Source organism: Saimiri boliviensis, chromosome 12 (genome assembly GCF_048565385.1).
Source record: "Saimiri boliviensis isolate mSaiBol1 chromosome 12, mSaiBol1.pri, whole genome shotgun sequence".
Lineage (NCBI taxonomy): Eukaryota > Metazoa > Chordata > Mammalia > Primates > Cebidae > Saimiri > Saimiri boliviensis.
Window position 1 is genome coordinate 85,583,622 of NC_133460.1, and position 11,421 is coordinate 85,595,042.

An 11,421-nucleotide genomic window follows, 5' to 3' on the forward strand; every position below is an offset into this window, starting at 1 on the left:
ATATGGCCCAGATACCTGTAGACCTACCCACATGCTGCCTTGAGTGCCATGGCGGGAGGGAGCCCTTGGGGCCTCCTTGCAATACAGGCCAACTTCCTGTTTGTGCCTGTGGGTGGGACTCGATGAGTCTAAGAGAAGCCCAGCCATGCCCCCTGGGAGGTCAAAACCGGCAGGCCTGCTCACCTGGGCAGACACCTACTCCAGGGAGGGGGCTATGCTGGTTCTGCTTGGGCGGGCCCAAGTGAGGTGTGTGCATGGTGGGGGTAGGTGGGAGCTGCTCTGGTGAAACTAAAGTCTTCTTCCCAGGGGTTTTCCCTGTACTTGGGGATTGGGCCCAGAGTGGGCTGGTTGGGCTCCCATCCGAGCAGGGAGAGTGCAAGAGTCAGGCTCTATAGGCAGCTTAGTTAAGGCAGCCAGGTAGCAGAATTCTCGGTCACGTGATGCTCGCCCCTTTCCCCAGGTGGAAAACCAAGTCCGGCAAGCTGTGAAGTCAGAGGCCAGAGAGGCATCCTCGGCCACCGTCTAGCCACTGTTGGGCTGGGCACTGGGTCGGCTGTTGGTGGGGTGCGGGGCAGACCACTCCCCTCCCCGGGTGGGGGGCGCGGCCTGAGCCGCCCTGCCCCGCCCCGCTCTGCTCCACCAGGTCCGGCCAGGCGGGCGCCCGGAGCCGGGAGCCGGGAGCCCGGAGACCGGAGCCCAGAGTTCGGAGCGGGCTAGGGAGCCGGCATTGGCGCGAGGAGGCGGGCGCGTTGGAGCAGGAGCGGCGCCGGAGCTGTAGCCGGGGCGCAGGTGGCGCTTGGTGAGTGGTGGGCGGCGGAGGTGCAGTAACTCCTGCCTCCCGCACATCCCCGCTCCAGAGCAAACTTTCCGCTTCTGGAGAAGCTGGGGGTGGGGATGAGGAGGGGGGTCGGGCGCAGGGGAAGAGTCCGAACAGGGAAGCGACACGGAAACGCATGCCAACGGGTCCCCACACACGCGTGCACAGACCCACGCCCGCACTTGGGACACGCGAACAGACATGCACTCGGAAAGGACGCGTCCAGTTGGCTACCCTTGCACTCCCAGGGACAGCGCCAGCAGGCGCGCGCGTACCCCCAGCGGGCAGGGCACTCTGCGGTCGCGTATTGGGTGGGGGAAAGGGGCAGCCCCGTGACCGCTGACGGGGGCGGGCCGGGTGGGACGCACCCAGAGGTTCCTGCTTCCTGGCCGCCCGCAGGTGAAGACCAAGACGTAAACAGGCGCCGGGCACGTGATCGTCCCGCAGATCAGTGGCCGGTGCCCCCAACGCCACCACGGGGCGGGGACCCCAACCCCAGGCCGGGGCGCGTTGCTTGGTCCCAGGCCGGACGGCGTTCCATTCTCCGCCTGGAGCCGGGATAAACCCTCTCCCCGGCACCGGAGCACAGCGCCCCCTGGAGCCGGGGCGGAGCAGGAGGGCCGGGGTGCTGGGCAGGGCTGGGGTTACTCGGGCTCCTGGACGTCCTTCTTCCCAGCACATTCTTGGTGTCTACATCCCGGAAAGTTTCGGAGACAGGCCCTTGATGGCAGTGGACAGCTGCCCCCGCCTATTACCCCCAGCCCAGAGAGCAGCTGTCTGAGCGCCTGAGGGTCCCCTTCTTACCCTCACCTCCACTCCTTGTGGGATTCCAAGTCTCCTCCCTGGAGAAAATTCATGAGTGTAAACGCCCCCTCAATACCGGAGTGGGCCTACCCCCCTAGCAAAAGGAGGGCGAGCTCCTCCCCCTAGGGAATGAGGGAGTGGGCAGTAGCTTGATGCCTTTTCCCCGCCCCACCCCCCACCCCTACACACACGCTGAGCCCAGCTGCCGCCTGAGCTAGGCAGGCTGCCAGAAAGAGGAGGAGGCTCTCGGTGCCCCAGGAGGCAGGGATCAGGGCAAGGCCAGAGGAGGGGGCTTTGCTGGGGAGAGGGGCTCAGTCTGTTCTTGTGAGGCTGAGGGTCTGGGGTGAGTCTGAGGGTGGCTGGGCTGTGTTTCCCTTTCCAGGGAAAAAGAAAGAAAAACAACCCTGTCCCTAGAGCTAAAAATAGAGCTGAGAGCCGGCCAGGGCTGTGGCCTGGAAGGGGGGGATGCTCCTTCCTGGGGCCCGGACGAGCTCTGGCAGGCCTTAGCCCTGCGGGGGAGGGAGTCGTTAGGGGAGAAAGGCCGTCTTTGCCCAGGGATGCAGGCATCAACTGACCTGACCGGGTCACCGAGACCTTAGGGGAAAGGCTGTGCTATCGGATATTTGTGAAGCACGGCGTGTGTGTAAGAAGTTGTCCGTGTGAGTGAATGTGAACAGAGGCTGTCAATGTGTGAAAGATGGCCAGGAGACTAAGTGCATTTGAGACTGTGCCTGGGTGCGAAGGACTGCGAATCGTGGAAGCCTATCCACATCAGGCCTGTGACACCGTGTCTGTGTGTGAGATGGACTGGAAGATTATGGAAAGAAGGAACGCAGTCCCACGTGACAGCTGAGGCTGCTTGTGGCTGCGTGGTGAGGCTGCCTATGGGAAAGGTCGTGTGGGTGTTAGGGAGACTGTGTTGTGCGCGAGAAGGTGAGAATATCTGCGACCCTGAGAAAGTGGAATGTCGTTTGCCGTGAGGCTGGTGTAGGTTTGGGCTATCGGCTGGGACCGGCTCGCCCCAGTGATTGTTGGGGAGCCAGGGCCGCTCCTCTCCGAGAAATGACCTCTCATTTTAACAAGTGATCCCAAGGGGAGGCCGGCCTGGGTTCGCGGGGGAAAGGGCACCGTGCCGGGGAGTGGGACAGGGCCAGCGTGGTCGGGGGCGGCTGGGTGTGTTCTCCGAGTCGGCCGCCAGGTGGCGCCGCCTCCGCGAAGCCCAGGTTGCCGCCTGCAACCCGCCGCGGGTGGGGCAGGCGCGGACCGAGCCTCGGCCACCGTCTCACGCTAGGGCGCGGGGTCCCGGGACCAGAGAGTGGGGGGCGGCCGGCCCTCGGCCTCCTGCTTGGGACTCTGAGGCTGAGAGCGTGTCAGGGAATTTTCGCCTGGAGAAGCGGAGGGGGAGGGGCGGCCGCCGCCGCCTCGGCGGGGCTCTTTGTGCTGGAACAATGACCAGCTGCCGCCGGCCCCGGGGCCCGGGCTGGGGCGGAGGGTGACCGCCGCCGCCGCGCCGAGCGGAGCCAAGCCCCCGGACACGCAGTCACAGGGCGTCGGAAGGAGGGCTCCCGATTGCCGCCGAGCAGCCCCTACGTGCGCCCCGGCGGACTCGCGTGACGCGGGCGCCGGAGCGTGTCCACGGCCCGGGGCGGGGACGGCCCTCGGACCCTCCCCCGCGCAGCGCCGCCCACTGGCACCGGGCGGGGGCTGGCCTGGGCCGGGGGGCGCCCTGGAGGCGGAGGCGGGGCCGGGCCGGGCCGCTCAGAGTGGCGGCGCGCGGGCCGGGGCCGAGGCCGGAGCCGGGCGGCGCGCCTGTGGAGCGCTGGGGGCGGCCCGGGGCTGAGCATGGAGCAGCGCGGCGGAGGTGAGGGGGGGGTCGGGGATGGGAGGCGGCCTGGGGCGCCCCCAACTTCTGCGCGGTGGAGTTCAGCGGGGAGACGGCGTTGCCCAGCCGCCCCCACTTTTTGGAAGCGGGGCTGGCCTCTGGAGAATGGGTCGGGGGCTCCTGGCTTCCGGCCGCGGAGCGGGAACTCGTGATCGCAGACTTGACCCCGCTGGACTGGTCCTTGGAGTTTGGGTGGGAGGGAGACTTTCCGCCAACTCTTCGGACCCCTCGCCGGCCCTGGACGAGCTCCAGCCCTCCGCTCCCCACAGCCCGCTTAAAGGGGGATGCTCCCGGGCCACAGTGATTGCTTAGGGAGTGCTGGGGAGAATGAGGGGTTCCCATCTCCCACAGCCACAAACGCATTTCTCAAAATGGAGCCTCCACTTGCCCCTCCTTCTCTCTCTCGGGCTCCAAGAGCGGGAGCCGGGCCGGCTGGGCCTGGCTTTCCAGACTCCTGGCTCTGGCTCCCTGTTTGTGTGGCTCTCAGGGCCCAGCTCTGTGGCACTTTGGACGTAGGGGCCCTCAGCTCCATGGGGTTGGGGGGCCCTGGCTCACTGGGTCTGCCTGGCTTTCTCCTTGTCGGCCTGACCCTCGGGCCTCTCCGAGTCTTTGTCTCTTTTTGGCTCCCTGTCTTTCTCTGAGTCTGTCTCCTTCCTTCAGTTTTCACTTTCTCCCTGCTCGCTGAAGTGGGGAAATACAGCAGAGGTGCCAGTATTCCCCTTCCCCACTGTTCTCTCCATACCCTGGAGTGGACCCAGAGAGGGGAGGGGAGGGGAAAGGGTTCTCTATCTGCTCTTCTCGGGGCTGGGATGGGTGGGGTGTACTGAGCCCCAGCCCTGCATAGGGGCCTGTGATTGCTCCCTGTGCCTGGCTCACCCCTCCCAGAGCTCCCCACAACTCCTGCCCCAGCCTGAACACCTCTTCCTGGTTCGCAGTGTCTTTTGACTTGGGTGGGAAGGAGGGCGGTGGATTTAATGGAACGCATTCGAGAAAGAAGGGGAACAGATCAGGCAAAGGAGTTAGATAATGTCCCACCTCTCCCCACGCGCCAGAGAGGGAAGGAAAGAGGCTCCCCCCACCAACCGGTCCTGAAGCCACCCAGGCTCCCACTACTCTGGTACCTGCCTGCCCACATTTACAGGCTCACCTGCACACCCTGGTGCACTCACCTTTCTAGTCACACACTCAAACACTTAGGCACTCACACAGAAACTCATATACTGACGAATCTGTCCAGGCACCATCTCATCCACACACCACAAATTCACTTGTTAGATTCACATTTATAACTTTCACAGGCTTTCTAATAATGACTCCTTACCCATGTACTTTGGTTAGATATACACATGTGAATTCACACAGGAACTCATGTATGTGAATATACTGATAACATCAAACATGCATAGACTCGCTCATATTTTCACACACATTTTCATATACACACATGGTGTTCATTTCCATGCTCCCGTGCATGTAGTCACACAGCAAATAACCAAATGCACACACTCCTACTCCCAACGCAATTCTCTGTCCACTTCTTGGCCCCGCTCTGCATGATGACTTCAGCAGATGCCTACGTCCTGGTCATCGGTGGCCTCGGGACTGGGAGTAGGGAGGGGGTTCCGGTCGGAGGCTCACATCTGCTTCCTGGAAGGAGCAAGGCCTGGGGAGGTGGAGCCCTCTTGCCTGGGCTCCCTGGAAGGGAGGCTTTGGAGCAGCCGCCAAAGGTGAAGGCGGGGCATCCACCGTCCTCGCCTCAGGGTTTCTCTGGAGACCTTCTAAAGCTGTAAGGTTTCATAGAGGTTGGCCGTGGGGCAGAGCCTGTGGAGGCTCCTTTAGGCCTGACGGATTGGATGTGCAGAGGCTAAGAGTTGTCATGGAAACTGGTATGCGCCTGCATCCACCTGTGGGAGGCAGGAGACCCTGAAGGATACCTGTGGACTCCCTAAGAGCCGTGGGTTTCTTATTTAGCCAGATCCACAGAGAGGCAGTTTAGCCGCCTCTCTGGGAGAAACTGAGGCCCAGCAGGGGGAGGCAGGGCACTGCCTGGCCTTGGCTCTTTGTTCCCTAATTACCATCTCAGGTGCTGATTGCAACCTTGAGGTGCCTCTGTCCAGACTGCCCTGTAATGAGGCCACCTGGCTCAGAGGGCCAGAGACCTGTGCTTCGAGCTGCTAGAGAGGGCCCCTCCCTCACCTGAGTCCTGGCCTCTGGGGAGGATACAGGATAGGGCCTGGGCCTGGGGCTTTGTTGCCAAGTGGCCCTGCATCATTACCCAGGCCTCCCAAGCCTCCCATCCCTCTCAGCATCTCTGCTGAGTGGACTCAATCCTCAACCCGGTTCAGACCTGCATTGGGCAGTGTGGTCTGGGGCCCAGAGGGATCTGAGGTTCATGGCAGCACTTGAAAGGGGGGTCTTGGTGGGGATTAGGGCTTGTCACTGATGTCAAGGGGGCATTTGGCCAAGATCGGTGGGTTAGGAGGGGTCTCGAGGTAGAGGGACTCTGACACCACTGCCCTGCTTACAGGTCACCTGCAAGGCCACTGGCCAGGCCTGAGCCTCTGCCACCATGGCCATCGTGCAGACTCTGCCAGTGCCACTGGAGCCTGCTCCTGAAGCTGCCACCGCCCCACAAGCACCAGCCATGGGCAGTGTGAGCAGCCTAATCTCAGGCCGGCCCTGCCCTGGGGGACCAGCTCCTCCGCGCCACCATGGCCCTCCTGGGCCCACCTTCTTCCGCCAGCAGGATGGCTTGCTTCGGGGTGGCTATGAAGCACAGGAGCCTCTGTGCCCAGCTGTGCCCCCCAGGAAGGCTGTCCCTGTCACCAGCTTCACCTACGTCAATGAGGACTTCCGGACAGAGTCACCCCCCAGCCCAAGCAGTGATGTTGAGGATCCCCGGGAGCAGCGGGCACGAAATGCCCACCTCCGTGGCCCACCACCAAAGCTCATCCCTGTCTCTGGAAAGCTGGAGAAGGTGAGGACCGGCTCTTCCTTATGGGCCTGGGTAGAATCGGGAGCTCGCCCTTGGGAAACTGGAATTTAGAAGCTTTTATAGAGGAAAGAGTGTGGGATCCAGATTCACCAGACTGGGTCCTAGTCCCAGCTCTCTCTCATTCTGGCTGTGTGACCTCAGGGAAGTCACTTAACCTGAGCCTCAGTTTCTGTAACTGAAATGAAGGTCAAATAATGCATAGCATTGTGCCTGGCACGTAGCATGTGTGCAGTAAGTGCTAGTTGCTTAGATTCTGGTTTTTCTGCACCCGATACACATTTGACTGTGGGCAAGGCCTTTCACCTTGCTGAGCCTCCATTTCCTCATCTGTGATATGGGGATAGTGATAATACTGAGATAATGGGGATGAACCTTTCAATTGCCTGACACAAAGCTGACGCTCAGGAGGCTTTCCGCCAGTGGCTGCAATTGTTATGACTTTGCAATTGTTATGACTTTGCAATTGTTATGATGTTATGGCATTAGGGACCCTAGATGGGAGGGCAGGGAGTGTCGTGAAGGCAAGATTGGGCAGCTTATTCCCAGTGTCACATGGCACCTCATTTCAGAACATGGAGAAGATCCTGATCCGCCCAACAGCCTTCAAGCCAGTGCTGCCCAAACCTCGAGGGGCTCCGTCCCTGCCTAGCTTCATGGGTCCTCGGGCCACCGGGCTGTCTGGGAGCCAGGGCAGCCTGACGCAGCTGTTTGGGGGCCCTGCCTCCTCCTCCTCTTCTTCCTCCTCCTCTTCTGCTGCTGACAAACCCCTGGCATTAAGTGGCTGGGCCAGTGGCTGCCCATCAGGGACACTGTCCGACTCTGGCCGAAACTCACTGTCCAGCCTGCCCACCTACAGCACTGGAGGTGCCGAGCCAGCCACCAGCTCCCCAGGCGGGCACCTGCCTTCCCATGGCTCCGGGCGAGGGGCACTGCCTGGGCCAGCCCGAGGGGCCCCTACCGGGCCCTCCCACTCAGACAGTGGCCGATCTTCCTCCAGCAAGAGCACAGGCTCCCTGGGGGGCCGTGTGGCTGGGGGGCTTTTGGGCAGTGGTACCCGGGTCTCCCCTGACAGCAGCTCCTGTGGGGAGCGCTCACCACCACCTCCTCCTCCACCCCCTTCGGACGAGGCCCTGCTGCACTGTGTCCTGGAAGGAAAGCTCCGAGACCGGGAGGCAGAGTTTCGGCAGCTTCGGGACGGTCTGGACGAGAACGAGGCGACCCTGTGCCAGGTGTGGTCAGAGGCAATGATGGGGAAGGGGCATGCCAGGACATCCCAGGTCCCTGGGAATGCAAGGGGCATTTCCATTTTGGCAGGGAAGGGGGTTGGGTAGTTGTGGTTGTGAGCCCCCTGCCCTCCCCACCAGTTATCTGGCTTAATTTGTGGAGTAGCCCCTCCACCCCCCTTCCACCGTGAGGCATGGTGGCTCACATGTGTAATCCCAGGACTTTGGGAGGCCAAGGCGGGTGGATTGCTTAAGCTCGGGAGTTTGAGACCAGCCTGGGCAACAAGGGGAAACCCCATCTCTACTACAGATACAAAAATTAGCTGGGTGTGGTGGCATGTACCTGTAGTCCCAGTTACTTGGGAGGCTGAGGTGGATCACTTGAACCTAGGAGGAGGGGTTACAGTGAGCTGAGATCACGCCACTGCACTCCAGCCGGGGTGACAGAGCAAGACTCTTTCAAAACAAAACACAACAGAAACCTGTGGATGGAAAGGAGTCAGAGCGCAGGGATTCAAATCTTCACTGCTAAATACTGTCTTTTGGGCTGGAACAAGTTGCCTAACTTTACTCAGCCTCCATTTCTTCATCTATAATAGGGATATTTCTAGCTCCATAGGATTATTATGAGGATTAAATAAGGTGAAAGGTATAAAGTGCTTAGACTAATGCCTGGTGCCTAGGAAGTGGTATATAGGTGATTGCTTTTTTAAAATTAAATTTAATTTTTAGTAGAGACAGGTTACCACCATGTTGGCCAAGCTGGTCTTGAACTCCTGGCCTGAAGTGATTCACCCGCCTAGGCCTCCCAAAGTGCTGGGATTACAGGCGTGAGCCACTGCTTTTTTGTGTGTGTGAGACAGGGTCTCATTCTGTCACCCAGGCTAGAGTGCAGTGGCGTGATCTCAGCTCCCTGTAGCCTCAACCTCCTGGGCTCAAGTAATCCTCCCACCCCAGCCTCCCAAGTAGCTGAGACTACAGGCACATGCCACCACACCAGGCTAATTTTTGTTCTTTGTAGAGGCAGGGTGTCTCTGTGTTGCCTAGGCTGGTCTTGAACTCCTGGCCTCAAGTGATCCACCCACCTCGGCTTCCCAAAGTGCTGGGATAACAGGCATGAGCCACCACCCCCGGTCTGCCTGCTCTTGTTTTTGTTTCTGTGATCACCATAAAAGCAGTTAGTATTGTTGTTGCAATTATTACTGTTGTTTAATGGAATCCACCCTTCCTGAGCCCTCGGAAGTGGGCCGCCAGAGCAGACGGTGAGTGGGGAGTTGGGAGAACTGCCCAGGAGCCGGGTCTGTCTTCTCGCCTGCAGGCATACGAGGAGCGGCAGCGGCACTGGCAGCGAGAGCGTGAGGCCCTTCGAGAGGACTGTGCGGCCCAGGCACAGCGGGCACAGCGGGCCCAACAGCTGCTGCAACTGCAGGTGTTCCAGCTGCAGCAGGAGAAGCGGCAATTGCAGGATGACTTCGCACAGCTGCTGCAGGAGCGTGAACAGCTGGAGCGGCGCTGTGCCACCTTGGAGCGGGAGCAGCGGGAGCTCGGGCCAAGGCTTGAGGAGACCAAGTGGGAGGTGGGTCAGACCAGGAGCGGGAGGGAGCAGGGTCACCTGGGGAGAGACCCTGGGAAAAGGGGCCCAGCCACACCCTCCCTCAGCCTGCCACCCCCAGAGGGCCTCCCCTTCCTCACCTCCGTGAGATGAGGTTCCCTTCTGCCCCCTTCTGGGAGGGGGTCTCCTTGTTGGTCTGGTCTGGTGGCACGTAGCCCCGCTTCCAGCCAGCCAGTAGTAAGAACATGGTGCTTGTGGTGTGGAGGCACTATTCTAAGCATGTTAGTTACATGGAGCAGATCGTTTCATCCTCCTAAGAACGCTGAGGGGCTACTGTTAGTCTCCCCATTTTAAAGAAGAGTAAACTGAGGCCCAGAAAGACTGAAGCCCAAAATCTGAACCCAGGCAGTCTGGCTCCAACATCTGAGCTCTTAACCAAGGAACTGTAGTACCTCTCAAGTAGACACTGGACACTGCCCTCTGCTGCTCCCACTCCTGTAGCACCTGCCGGCACCCAGTCCCCAGGGCTCGGTGCTGCTTCCACAGTGTCTCATGATGCTTTGAAGACACCAGCTTTGAAGCAAAAAGATCTAGGTCTGCTTTCCACTTAGGCTACATATTAACTGTATGACCTTGGCCATATCACTAGACTTGCCGTAGTGTCTCCATCTGTAAAATGGGGATAAAGATGGAAGCTCCTCTCCTGAATGCCCAGCATGATGCACAGGGCCTGTCCCCCCACCCCCAGGAGAACCCATCTCACCATCCTTTCCCACTGCCTCCCACCCCCAGGTGTGCCAGAAATCAGGCGAGATCTCCCTGCTGAAGCAACAGCTGAAGGAGTCTCAGGCAGAGCTGGTGCAGAAGGGCAGCGAGCTGGTGGCCCTGCGGGTGGCGCTGCGGGAGGCCCGAGCTACGCTGCGGGTCAGTGAGGGCCGTGCTCGGGGCCTACAGGAGGCAGCCCGAGCTCGGGAGCTGGAGCTGGAAGCCTGTTCCCAGGAGCTGCAGCGACACCGCCAAGAAGCTGAGCGGCTTCGGGAGAAAGCTGGGCAGTTGGATGCTGAGGCGGCCGGACTCCGGGAGCCCCCTGTGCCACCTGCCACCGCTGACCCGTTCCTCCTGGCAGAGAGTGATGAGGCCAAGGTGCAGCGGGCAGCAGCCGGGGTAGGGGGCAGCTTGCGGGCCCAGGTAGAGCGGTTGCGGGTGGAGCTGCAGCGGGAGCGGCGGCGGGGTGAGGAGCAGCGGGACAGCTTTGAGGGGGAGCGGCTGGCCTGGCAGGCGGAGAAGGAGCAGGTGATCCGCTACCAGAAGCAGCTGCAGCACAACTACATCCAGATGTACCGGCGCAACCGGCAGCTAGAGCAGGAGCTGCAGCAGCTCAGCCTGGAGCTGGAGGCCCGGGAGCTTGCTGACCTGGGCCTGGCCGAGCAGGCACCCTGCATCTGCCTGGAGGAGATCACTGCTACGGAGATCTAGGGCCCTTGGCACCCAGTTCTGTAGGGAGCTCTGCCAGAGGGCAACAGCTGCAGGTCTACTCAGGCCCTGGGGTCCATGGAGGACCCCAAAGGCTGAGAGCCCCAGAGCCACTTGTCTCTTAGGATCCAGGCCTCTGGGCTTCTGCCAAGAACTCGGGGTGGCCCTGTGACTTGGAGGAGCAAGATCAGACCACTTGAGGGTCCCCATGTTCACTGTCACCCAGAGGCTCCTGTCACTCTGCCCATTTCACTCCCTACTGCTGCCAGTGCCACTGCCAACAGGCGCGTCCAGCCCACTCCAGCCAGGGGAGCTAGGAAGAAGGGATTCCCTCCTCTCCACATTGCCCCCAACCCTAAAGCCAGAGAAAGCCAGATGGCACCAGCTGCTCCGGATGTGCCTGCCCACACTGGGGGACAGGGCCGGGCCTGGGCTCAGTTCCCATGTTCGAGCTCTGCAGCCTCCCTCCTGGAGTGAGGGGGCTGAAGTCAGACCAAAGGAAGAACTCAGAAATGTCTTGTTTGTTTGTGTTTGTGACCAAGCAGCCTTTCCCCTCACCTAGGTTGATGGCCTCGTTGTCACTTGTGTATTTTTCACACTGTAAATTTCTTGTACAAACCCAAAGAAAAAATTAAAAAGTTTTTGTTTAAAAAAAATGTGAATGTGCTGGGTAAA

The 11,421-nt window shown here is 60.5% G+C and overlaps 1 protein-coding gene across 5 annotated transcripts; it reads left to right on the forward strand.

Moving 5' to 3' along the window:
• Window positions 1-627: 627 nt before the first annotated feature.
• On the forward strand, window positions 628-11,402 carry LZTS2 (leucine zipper tumor suppressor 2). 5 transcript variants are annotated; one of them, XM_003922286.4, is made up of 5 exons: window positions 628-799; window positions 6,031-6,480; window positions 7,068-7,727; window positions 9,040-9,297; window positions 10,066-11,402. In XM_003922286.4, exons 2-5 carry the CDS (start codon window positions 6,073-6,075, stop codon window positions 10,747-10,749), a joined length of 2,010 nt encoding a protein of 669 aa, XP_003922335.1. In that variant the 5' UTR covers window positions 628-799; window positions 6,031-6,072; the 3' UTR covers window positions 10,750-11,402. The 5 variants fall into 5 exon arrangements, with proteins under 5 accessions (XP_003922335.1, XP_010331468.1, XP_074238861.1 ...); XM_010333166.3 differs by lacking the exon at window positions 628-799 and adding an exon at window positions 2,103-2,554; XM_074382760.1 differs by lacking the exon at window positions 628-799 and adding an exon at window positions 2,103-2,493.
• The last annotated feature ends 19 nt before the right edge of the window (window positions 11,403-11,421 follow it).

Bases quoted from the DNA above. Each gene is read 5' to 3' on its own strand.
- LZTS2 (XM_003922286.4), top strand. From the start codon at position 6,073: ATGGCCATCGTGCAGACTCTGCCAGTGCCACTGGAGCCTGCTCCTGAA. The intron at 6,481-7,067 runs GTGAGGACCGGC...ACCTCATTTCAG, and splicing joins TCTCTGGAAAGCTGGAGAAG to AACATGGAGAAGATCCTGAT. The intron at 7,728-9,039 runs GTGTGGTCAGAG...TCTCGCCTGCAG, and splicing joins ACGAGGCGACCCTGTGCCAG to GCATACGAGGAGCGGCAGCG.